A 12,441-nucleotide genomic window follows, 5' to 3' on the forward strand; every position below is an offset into this window, starting at 1 on the left:
ACCCACTCTAATGAAAAAACATCTCAAAGAAGATGTTGCCCTTTGGCACATTTCCTCCCCTTTGATTAATGTCCTAGGTAATTATACACATTGCTTTAAGCTCATTACACTAGTTTTGATTTGAAATACGTGATAAGTTAAGAACGGGAAGTAATACGGTAATAACTGATGTTGACACTGTGGCCTCATCAGGGTATTCATTTTTACATAAAGCAAAGAGGGGCTTAAAATCCACTCTGTTACTGTTCAGACCAATAGTTAGCCCGGAGTTTGCTGACACAAAGAAGGATGAAGTTAAAATATTCCCACACATGCCCTCGTTAACATAAAAGCTTGCCTGGAACATGTGGGCACCTGATGTCTCACACTGAGAGGGTTACAAATTTAGGCTCCTCGCAAATTGCTGCATACTGCATGAAGTGGAGGTTGGGGAGAGCAGGGAGTATGAGAAGGAGAGGATAAAGAGCCCTCACTGTAGCTTGCAAAACAAAATGAGATGGAGTGTAATCATCCAACGAGTGCATAATGTGTGTGCTGGAACTGTGCTGAGTGACTCCAACTGGCTCTTTCATAATTGGATAGAAGTCCTGATTGAGATTGATTTCTTTTTTTCCTCAAACATGTTAACTGCTGCATCACTCATAAATACTGCGCTAATTATTGTCAGTAGTGCTGTAACATACTGTCCTGATTTGTCTTTGTCCAAAGAGGCAGATCGAGGAATAGTAACTGAAATGAGCGTGTAATCTGTTGTGAGTGTAAGTGTCCACTAATGCCAGATCACTCACCAGTAATATAACTGTTGTTTGGATGAATGAAAGGCAGTTATTACTGACTTCTATCCACATTGATAGCATGCAACATTTATTAACAACTCTCTTCTCAAAAGGAAATTTGTTAATGCTTTGAAATCCTGTCTTTGGTTTTGTTGTTCTAATGATTATGGGGCAGAATAGTCGTAATATGAAGAATTGACAAGAGAATCATTAATGGATTGAACCATTTCTTACCAATACCTGTCCGTATACACGAGGGAGAGCTGAAAAGTTCATAGCCTGACTAGGAGGAGTTATGCCACAGTAATGAAACTTTGCATGCATTAAATTCATTTTCTGACACTTACAGCATGGTTTATTTTTTAGATTAACTGACGCTGATATTGTGTTTGAGGACTTTGAATAGTAGAACCAGTGACATTTTGTGTATATAGATAAAATTTGGCACCGTGGTGTAGGGATGGGTACCTTTTACATTTGAAACGATACGGTACCGATGCCCGGTACCTGGCAATCGGTACCGATACTAAACGGGACCAAGTTTCGGTACTTTTTTATGTGTATGTGGTAAAAAATATAAATTTGTTTAATAATGAAAAATAAAAAAATTGCAATTAAACAAATTTATTCTTCAATATATAATCTTGCAATGCTGTGTTCATGTCCAGCATAGAAAATCATCTACTCTTCCACTTCCTCACAGTCACAAGGATGCATTTAGGTACCTAAACATGGTACCTTTTGGTTTTACATGAATCGATACCCGGTACTTTTGACAGAATTCAGTCGGTACCTATAAAAGTACCTAATTCGGTACCCATCCTTACTGTGGTGATATCAAATATCTGAAAAAAAATGTTTTAACCCTCAAGGAAATTCTCACTGACATGGTTGCTACATTAGGGGATGATTCTCCAGCTTTGTCAATCTGAAAAAAGTGGGCAGCTGAATTCAAGAGGGGTAGGGAAGATGACCCAAGGTCCGGACGTCTTGTCACAGCAACAACCCATGAAATCATCGACGGTGTTGAAAAATAAACCATGCTGTAAGAGTCAGAAAATGTTGAATTTAATGTAGGTCTGAACGATTAAACAAATTGAAATCAACATCGCAAAGTAATGAAATGGAATTTTCAAAATTGCAGAGACTGCAATTACGATAAATACATGGATCTTTTTTTAAAAAATGAAAAAAAAAAAAGTTTCATGTGCACAAACCTAGAGGAAATGTAGTAACGTGTACTCGTTCTTCCTTAAAGTGATACTCCGGGATGGAACAAGTTGGGTCCTATCACAAGAAATCACAGAAATTACCCCTACAGCAGTGTTTTTGTGCAGCAGAAGCCCAGAGCGCTCGCACGGAAGACCCTCTCCCTGCTTGTCAGCCGGTTTCCTATGCATTAAGACGGGGCCAATTTTAACTTGACCAAAAACTCAAATAAATGGACTCCCACCGCAAAAATCTGATATCAGTCTGCATTCACGCTTTATATAGAGAATTTTCAGTGCGTTACTTTCACACAAAAACACCGATAAATAAGGCTCTAGTTCTCATCGTGTAAAACGGCGCTATCTCCGCTGCAGAGCCACAGCTGGCTACGAGGCTCTCGCCGCTTAGAGTTTCAGTCCACGTGAGTGGCGTGCCAGATATAAACAAACGCAGGTAGTCTGCCTGGACGAAGACACGATGAGAACTAGAGCCTTATTTAGCTGTGTTTATGTGTGAAAGTAACGCGCTGAAAATTCTCTAAACAATGCGTGAATGCAGACCGATATCAGACTTTTTCGGTGGGAGTCCGTTTATTTGAGTTTTTGGTCAAGTAAAATATGGCCCCGTCTGAGTGCAGAGGAAACCGGCAGAGGAGCAGGGAGGGGGTCTTTGGTGCGAGCGCTCTGGGCTTCTGCTGCACAAAATCACTGCTGTAGGGGTAATTTCTGCCCTAAACCTTGTGATAGGACCCAACTTGTTCCATCCCGGAGTATCACTCTAAATCCAGCAAAAGTCAATATATTGTTTTTTCTGGCAAAAATATTTCACATCTACAATGATAGAAGAATAATCAATCAGTAAATATTCTACTATGACTTTAATAGTTAAATAAAGGTATGTAGTTTGTATGAATTCATGCATCAATTCATCATAAAATGTAGGCCTGGCCTACAAGAAAGAATGTTTTATGTGTTGACAATATCCCTAGTTGTGTTGGTTCATACTATAGAAAGATTTATTGCTTGTGCTTAGTGAATAATGCAGGAGATACTGTCGCCCCAAAAATCCCTTTCTTAATTGCAATCACAATATTGGTCCAAAAATATTGCAATTAGATTATTTTCCAAAACCGTTCAGTCCTAAATTTAATGTATCCCAAGTTTCATCACTGTGGCAAAGGGGTGCTTGGTAGCTAGCGAGCTCCTAGGTTCATCTCATTTCAGCGTTTCCTCATGTTTATTTTCTTATATGTCTTGAAGGGAGGTAACTGAAATGAAATTGCTGCTCGGGGATCAATGAAATCTCTTTTCTAGTCAGGCTATGAAATTTCCAGCTCACCCTTGTAGACGCAGCATGATTTAAGGTATAAGTTAACCTGTGTCCAGCAATGTGTCAGCCATATGCAGCTGTGTAGCTCTTTCTAGTGCCATCTGTTAACACCCTGCCAGCTGCCCATGTGGTTGCTGAGCACTGCCACACTATCTTACAGATTCACCATGTTACCTCCATACACCGGTCACTGATTGTCTTAAATAAAGGAGAATCTTTTCAATAAAACCAGCATAACAGTGGGTTTAGTTACTTAACAGTTTACCCACATTTTATTTCTATGCATGACTATACACTGAGGAGTGAGGAGTCACCATCTGTTCTGTCTTGCTAAGGACGCAGCGTGCTTTGTGCACTCTACAAAAAAAAAAAAAAAAGGAGCCCAGCTGAAACACTAATAACAAGAAATTTAAAAAGGATTTTTTTTTAAACTAGTGAAATTTTCTGTACATGAAGCAAATTAAATTTACTTGGCAAGACATCTTTAAAGATTGAAGTTAATTGGCCTTGATTATTACTCCCAAATATTAAATTAAAATTCTTAGAAACAAAATTCCTCAACCCTGCAAATAATATTTTGGAACCAAAAATATGATTAATTTGGTTAAAAAATGTCTCAGTTTCATAAAGACTGTGTCAGAATATATAGTTTCTGTAATGTTATTGCAGATAAAACCAGGTGTTTAGATGTGTAACTGTAAAGAGGTATAGTTTGGTTTGTGTGGTCTCTTCCACATAGTTTTTGACATGTGTTTGTATAAGTCTGAGCCGTTCAAATAATTTAAAGTGTTTTCAACTGATGTGTTATGTGTTAATCTGATGAGACTGTTGGTGAACGAACCAGTTTACAGATTACAACAGTTTTTCACTGATATTTAAGATCCCTGCCTAAAAAAAGACAAGAAAGACACATTCATGCTTGATTTAGTGCAAACTCAAAGATTAAAAACAAATGAAACACTTTTATGACAGGTTATAAAAAGGTATTTCTAAATATATGAAATTCAATCATGGCAAGTGTTGAATAATTTGTAGTATATTAAAGCTTGCTTCTTTAAATACTCCACCATGATCTAATATGACCGACTGTCGTTTGTACTGGTAAATTGCGCTGATGTATATGATGCATCCTACTTTTTAGATGACTTTAATGTGGACTTCCTGACAACATTTGATCGTTCTAACCAATAATGTGAAAGATCAAGAGCTCTTATGTCTCTTTTTTATCTTTGCATTGCAGTTTTGCAGTTGAGTCACTTGAAAAAAAAAGCAAAAGCAACACAGAAGCAACAGCATGAGAGGATGCACACTTAACAGTCAGTAAAGGACCCTTCAGTGCTCATGGAAATATATCCAAAGGTCCTACACTTCTAAAATCTGCTGCGCCAGGAGAGCTGCAAGGGGAGCTGCTCTCCATACTGAGCCTGTTTTAAATTCACAGTTCCCTCAGTGAGTCATGACAGAGGTTTGTCTTTGCCCTGAATGATGAGTAGATAGATTTTCCTCTATCCAAAACAAAAAACATCTATAATTTAAAACACTGAATAGAGCAATTCCATGATATAAATCAGTGCTCCCTTGATGCCCTTCGGGTAAATCTTTGGGAGCTGTGATTGAGCTGCTGCTCAGTAACTACAGACCTGGTGTCTGATCTCTGAATCTCTCGCTTGAGTCTCATAGAAAAAGAGAATAACAGTGACTGAAACTGAAATTGTAAATACTTTGTGCTAAAAAAGCCAAATCCACTAAAAACTCAGTGTCTGGTACGACTCTAGTTTATTCTTCTTTCACTGCATGAATGATTGTTCTCTTCACCCAAATGGTGATGAAACGAATCATGCAGATATAGTTTAACAGAGAGCCTGTATAAATGTAGATGTGAGTCAGATAGATGGATTATTTGCATCATGGGATTCTTGTGATGTTATTCTGCATGAATAGAGAAGGTGCGGCATCGCTGCTTTTGACTCTTATCAGAAAAGAATCTCAAGCAGTGAAAAGATATAAAAAAAGAGGAGACCATGTTGCATGTAAGATTAAAAGCTGTTTGTCTTTCTCATTATAGTTTTTCAAAGTGTGGGGACAATTTGTACAAAAACTAAGAATCAAACGTGAAGTAAAGGACTCCTGACTTCTGATCTGTGTGTGCTGCTCAGCACATCGATTGGATTTAGGAGAAGGTGTGAGAGCAAGCCAGAAGCCTTCATAAAGAGCCCTCTCAGTCACTAATCAGGAGGGGAAAAGGAAACAGGATAAATTCCATAGCTAAATGTCAGGTGGTGTTAATAAGGGGAGCTTTTATCCTTTGTTGATCTTGTGTGCAGGTGATGAGCGATATGGGGAGAGAAGAGAGGCGGTCTGAATAGGCACAAAAGGATGATTCTCGGTGATACTCACGAAACAGACAGCAGTGTCCTCGTTCTGCGGTTCTACAGTAATGAGACAACGTTAAAAAAGAGAAACTAAACGAAGCTAACACATTTATTTTTTCTAATGAAACGAAAGCATTGAATTGGGCTGAGCTTGGTGTTTTCTTTTAGAGAACAGCATGTGCGCCGTTAATGGGCTTCATCTTTCTGTGCCTCACTAAATAACTGGTGCAAATGAAAGGCAGTGACATTGATTTAATGACTTGTTTTACTCAATACACATTATCACTCTCTCTTCCTCTCTGTCCACATTTTCTCTCATGCATCACTGTATGTGCTGCACATGGTTTGAGAGCCGGTGTTTGTTTGTTTGTTTGTTTGTGTGAGCAAATCTAAAATAGATCACAACAGGCCAAGTGTTACACCAACTTTAGCTTTGGCTATAAATTCTTGACAGTAGGAGGAGTCATGTTCATTTAAAGACCTCTAGAGATGTCCTCTCCTCCCATACACCACCGCCACCCACCACACACCTACTGTACCTCTTGGGGGAAGAGAGACGAGGAAAGGAAGCAAGGAGGGAGGGGTGGAGAGGGAGAGAGAGAGGGAGAAGAAAAACAAATCAAGAGCCATAAGCTCCTCGACATGAGCCTGTTGAGGTGTGAGAAGCGGAGAGGGGGAAAGAAAAGATATGTGCAACAAAGACAAGAGGGTGGAGAAGGACTTGAGTGAGATTCTCCGGTTCTGTGACTGCGAGGGGAAGTGGTGAGTCTTTCAATGTTCTCCTCCAGCGCTCAGCACCCAGAGAAGTAGGAGGACTGCCTTTTCATTCTGTCCAATAGGAGAGTTACCTAAAGGAAAACTGAAACAACTGAAGAGAGGCTTTGAAACAGATTAAGAGACGCAACGGTGGCTGCTGGCTGCTTAAGCGATGGAAGCAAACTCAAAGAAGCATCGATTTAGGAAAGGTCGGAGTGCCACCTTCAGCATTGACGGCTTCAACATCACCATAGGTAAGAAATTACAGACTGGGGAGAACAAGAGGAAAGGTTAAGTATGCTTGCGTGATAGTGACATACATGAAAGTGAGTGCATGTGTGAGAGAGCGAGGCAGAGCAATGAGGCGTGCACACAGCAGCGGCATCGTTAAACGCATCACATTTCAGCCTCTCTGCACAACTCGGCACATTAGTCCATTCTACTCAAGTTGACGCCTGCCTCTGTAAAGCAACTACACCATGGAAACAGGGGCTCGCAGAGTAACACTGTGCGCGGCTGACATCACCAGGAATTCATTCTACTGTCGAAGTGTTGATTAACTTATGCCTCTTCTTCTGTTGCTGTTGTAGGGCTTGTGAAAAGTCTGGAGCGAGTGTCGAAACAGTGTTAAAGAGAGCGGTGAGAGGGAGTGCTGTGCTGGAATCTGTGGAGTTTAATCTGGTGGTTTATGACAGCCTTGTCATGTAGCCTACACATCTGTGGGACAAACACAACAGTGATGATAAACAAACCGTGTTGGTGGTCACAGAAAGTTTTCCTTCAACTTTCACCAAGGAGCTTTCTTTTCTGAGAAAAAAAAGTACTTGTAGTGTTCAATTCAACTTTCACTCACACAAGGCAGAGTCCATGTTATTTTTGCCACACCCTGATCAGTGTTGTCACAGCAGGGGTTCTTACCACAGCTGACAGCTCCTTCCTGCTGTGAAAACACTGGGTCTAGCGAAACAACTAAACACCTTTTATGTGTAAAAGAACAGATGGCGTGTCAGCTTTGGTACTGAACAACTTTTTAGAGATTTTTCAAAGGCAGGAATTTAAATAGGAGCCAGTTTAAGCTTTTTCAACAAGTGTTCTGTTGCATTTCTGAAAGAAAATATCTGTGGTGTAAACAGACGGCAGGTCTCGTTATCCTCACCCATTTGTTTTCAGGAGAAGAAATTTGAAGCTCAACATTGGCAGCATACACTGTAAAATATATTGATGTGGTCACTGTGATGTCACCCATCTGTTTCTGATACAAAGTTTTGAAGCCCCTAGCTCTGTTTGAGTCAGGATGAGTCAAAGACTTGCTTTAGCCTCTTTGCAGGCAGCTACAGGGTCCCACCTGTCACATGAGTCAGCCATGTCCTTATATGAGCAAATTTCCTGAGTTTGATAGCTTAAAAAATACTGCGTATGGCTAGAGAAATGAGCTATTTGGACCCATGCTGGTTTTTGAACCAGGCTGTAAATATGTGTGTTAATGGTTTATGTTGTTACTTCAGCCAACCTCAGGTGGAGTCTCAAACATAGGCTGTATAAAACATGGACGTAGTCTCGCTGACGTCACCCATCTGTTTCTGTAACGGAAAATGAGGCACATTGGCTATAGCGGCCATATTGGTGGCAAGGGCTTCGTCTACAGCCATAGGGCACCGGCCATCACGTGACCCTCAGCTGTGCCTCTTATTGGGGGAGCTTGTGATCTTAATATCCCCTGAACGGCTACGTTAGAAAAAAATTTACCCCGGTAATAAAATTAGCGACTCAGACAGGAGACGTTTTTTTAACCAGGCTGTAAATAGGTAAATTTCTGCTTTGAAAACTGATTTTTTTGGCTTGGTGTGTTTGTGACTCCCGCTACTTCTGGAGCCAGCCTCAAGCGAACACTCGACGAACAGCAGGTTTTAGCACTTCCGCATTGTCTCACATTCTGAGACCGGAGGTTGCCGCTTGGTCTCAAAGAATTGCGGTTGTTATAACTTTGTTTTTAACTTCCAGAGGTTGCCAAGAAGCAAAGCTTTTTAGCTACATGGCTAACAGCTACAGGTAACCCATATGTCCATCAAGTTAACCCTTATCTTTTAAAGCAGTGAGTTATGAAAGTTCCCACACCTTTATGAATAAAAAGACGAAGAAGCTACTAGGATGGAAACAGTTCTTTTGACTGACTGTAAACACATGTTTTTGGTGTAAAAATAAGCATTTCAATATGGGTGTTAATATGATCTCTTGGACTTTTGGAGCCAGCCTCAAGTGGACACTGGAGGAACTGCAATTTTTTGTACCTCATGCTGGCTACACACCTTGATGGAGGTTGTCTTTGGAGTGGCAGTTCACCTGTTGGCAGGAGGCACTAAAAAAAGGCTAACTCTCGTAGTGATGGCCTTTTGTTGCACTTTTAGGTCAAACAGGAACATGCTTACTAATTTAACCCTGATCCTTTGATGGGTAAATCCTCACAAGAGAGGTAATTATGTTTTTTTTTTTTTTTACATAAACAGCTGATCAAACATAGATAGTTCTGTTTCTTGTGTCTTAATGGTGTGGAATTAGCTGGAGCTGCACTTGTCAGCACTTTCATGTACACAGTATGACTAGAGGACTAGTTGTGATGTGAAATGGGTCCCTCGTGGAGACAATCCACGATGATCACCTATCTTCATACCTTGTCTGAGCTCTAAAGAGCATTACCGTGGCTTTAAGCTCATTGATTTGGTTTCACAGCCCGCAGCTTTACTGTTTTGGTTCACTCTCTCTGCTCTCATAAACCTTGTTTTTAGATGTAGCAGGCAGGATAACAAGGTCGTGATAAACCCACGCAACCAGCCCAGCTATGAACAGAAGTGAACATGAAATGATAAAATGTTGAACATGGAGGAGAATTTAGCTGCTGAAGAGACGGATATTTCCCAGGAGTCAGAGGTAGCGAGAAATGAAGCCAAACGGAATGAATGAAAGTTTAATTTATATTTGTAAGGTGGTGAATTCAGTCACTGATTGATTTTTTCAGAAGACTTGCAGTTTGTAAGCTGTTGGATTGATATTAGCGTTGACAGCTGCAGTTAAAACTCTGCTGCTGTCAAAACTTTGTGTCAACTCAAGCACTTTTCTCTGGATGTCAAGAAAACTCAGGGCCACCGTGAGAGGTGATAAATATAGAAACAATACTTGTGCCTTCATATGAGACTCATGAAGAAAGCCAGAGGAAAACAAAAGAAACAGAGCCTATGTACGACCAGGTGAGAAGAGGAAGAAGGACAGTTCTTTAGAGGATACTAAAAACACACACACGCACACACACACGGTGCAGGATCAGCAAAGATCGACCAGAGAATCTGACACTGAGAGCTCAGGTTAGAAACTGATCCTGAATTGGCTTGCTTCCTTTCAGGCAGGTGTTATATCCATCTGTTTTAAGAAAAACATTGTTACATGTCACATTACCTAACGGTGATGCAACTTATTACATAACACTGATGTTTGGCCTTTCAACCAAGGTTTATCTGGCTGTTACCTCAGTGTTTTGAAGACATATTAGTGGTGTCAGTTATTAACTGCAGTTCCATCCACACAGATAGAAATATCAAGCAATTAAATGTGTTTGCTGCAAACCAGAGAGGTGGCAAAGAGGTTGTTTTAAAAGTTCATCACATCATACTTCATGTACTTATTTTGCACAAGGGAAAGACATGCTGTGAATTGTAATGACAGCATTTATTTTTAAATTAGTTACGTCTTTATTTAAATCACTTCTATGGGTACTTTAAAGGTCCATCATGGGATCTGATGTCTTCTTTTAGTTGAATGTTAGTATCTTAAGGAGATAAACAACCTACAGTAGTCTGTGCTCAAGCTTTGAGTGAGGTGATCTCACTAAACTGTTCTATCTCATGCATTTATGTTGCCCTTTTCACCTCAACAGTTACTTTTATTTGAAATGAAAAGTTAAACTCTTTGATTAAGGAAAAACAAGCAAAAGGACATTTGGGAGAAAGAAGTGTTTGATGTGATTGAAACCCTGCAGAGGAATAAGCTCTAATGATGTTTTAATGTTGATTGTTATGTCTCTGTTTCTCTCTGTGGCAATACTCTTGGAATTAAATGGGTATGAGTTTTTTTTTCTTTTAATCCTTTTTGATCTCAGATTATCGTCTCTTGTCAGGGGTTTCCCTAGCTGGCAAGATCGAAACAAAAAAAGTTTTACACATCTTAAAAACTGTCACAATGTGCTAGGCAAGAAAAAGAAATCCTTCCAACTTCATTGATTAAAGCTAGCAATGGTATAGATATTGATATAGAATGCGAAAATTTATTTTTTATTTAACCTTTATTTAACCACATAAAACCCATTGAGATCTAGATCTGTTTTGCAAAAACATGCTAAATTGGTTAGTTTGGCAAGCGGCCCAAGTATCCGCTTCATACATAACTATTTGGCCACTGATTTGAGGGACATTGTTAAATAAAGAAAGTCTCAGACAGGTGGCACCTTCTGCTGTTTATAGAAGATATTGCAATTCATTTTTCATCTGATTTGAATTGTTCATTGATTTTGAATTTCCCACTGTTTTGGGAGTCACTTTTACAACTCATTTGCTCAGGTATCTGTGTGTTAGCAATTTGACGAGAGGATAGCTTCACTGATGCAGTTGGTGAAAATCAAAAACGAAAAAGTTGTATGTTGATGATATTTTCATTTGTTGAAGCCTCTTTTATAAATTTAATCACCCCAGATAAAAAAGGCACTGTAGTTTCAACTAACATGAGCACACCTTGTTACCTCTAAAAGCCTGCCTCATTCACAAGTGGCCTATATCACAGCCTCACTGTCCACAAGCATGGCAGTTGTCATGGTAACCCATGAGTGTCACAATCAATTGCTCACCGTGCCTGGGTTTCAGTCTGTGCAGCATTTTGCCAATCACCTCCTCTGAAGCATGACTCCTCAGCGCTGGTACCTCATTGCCTGGCTGGACACCTTGTGTTCACTCCTCTATTAAACTCTGAGCCTGGACTGTAGCTGGCAGCCTCTGCCTGGACTCTGACTGTGCTGTTTAGTGATGTGTTAGGCTTGTTAGCTCTGTTAGTTTTCTGCTCATGTTGGAAAATCTCATTTCATGCAGACAATTTGAATTTATCAGCTGAATCTTAGGATTGTGGAGTATTTCCATACCATGGAATTGTTTTAAGAGCAGGACTTTATAAATGTCACATCCTCAGGCTCATGTCTGAATTTTATTTTTTGGAATTCATTTTTAGTGTGCTCCATTCAGACACCAAGAAGTAGCAAATTTTGTCTCAACACAGTGTGATCAAATCTATCTCTGCTTGATAAACAACTACTGTCCCTTTCCAGATAGTTACCATCCATCACCAAATATGTAGTGTTGCATTTAAATTAAGATATCACAGTAACTAACAGGACATCAACTAACGTTCTGCTTTACAATTACTAAATGACAAACCAAGCGTTAATTAGAATAAATGTCTCGTTGGGTAACAAATATGAACCACATTCAGCTAACAAGTCTTGATAGAAGTCTGATTTCAAGATATAGCCCACAGAGACAAAAAATGAGGCCTGAATTGTTTGAAATGTGTAAAAAGAATCTGACATTAGGGGTAAGGGAAACTGCACAGTTGTTACATTTGTTTCGAGTGAATGTGGATAAAGTGAAGTCAAACCCTACAACACTTCACTAAAAAATGTAATATGAACTCTTTCTTAGACTCTGGACCAATCCCAGTTCTACCCCTTAGTCCTTGGTTTTGTGCATGCACGTGTAGTAAAGGAGTGTCCCCATTCTCCACGAGATCAAGGAAAAGGGCCATGGGAAACTACACAGCCTGACAAAATAAGACCTTACTTTAAACCAAGGGGTATAACAGATTTTCCATGATATCGTTTTTTTTTTAGAAAAACCAAACATCTAATCCTTTGCTACTTCACGTTAATATTAGCCATGTTTTGAACTGTTGGTTTTACTCTGGAATCA

At 39.7% G+C, this 12,441-nt stretch overlaps 1 protein-coding gene across 2 annotated transcripts in view; it reads left to right on the forward strand.

Annotated features, from left to right (window-relative positions):
- The window catches only part of pde1cb (phosphodiesterase 1C, calmodulin-dependent b), a 131,336-nt gene that overhangs the window by 12,346 nt on the left and 106,549 nt on the right, over nucleotides 1-12,441 (forward strand). Inside the window, exon 1 of one of the 2 annotated variants that reach the window (XM_074688680.1) lies at nucleotides 6,271-6,696. The exons of the other annotated variant lie outside the window; for it this stretch is intronic. Within the exon in view, the coding sequence (XP_074544781.1) occupies nucleotides 6,615-6,696 (82 nt within the window). The 5' untranslated portion in view covers nucleotides 6,271-6,614. Of the gene's footprint in view, nucleotides 1-6,270; nucleotides 6,697-12,441 lie in introns of those variants that run through there. 2 annotated transcript variants of the gene reach the window in all.

Source organism: Halichoeres trimaculatus, unplaced genomic scaffold (assembly GCF_033239565.1).
Source record: "Halichoeres trimaculatus isolate MK-OKI-2021-1 unplaced genomic scaffold, fHalTri1.1 fHalTri1_scaffold_15, whole genome shotgun sequence".
Taxonomy (NCBI): Eukaryota; Metazoa; Chordata; class Actinopteri; order Labriformes; family Labridae; genus Halichoeres; species Halichoeres trimaculatus.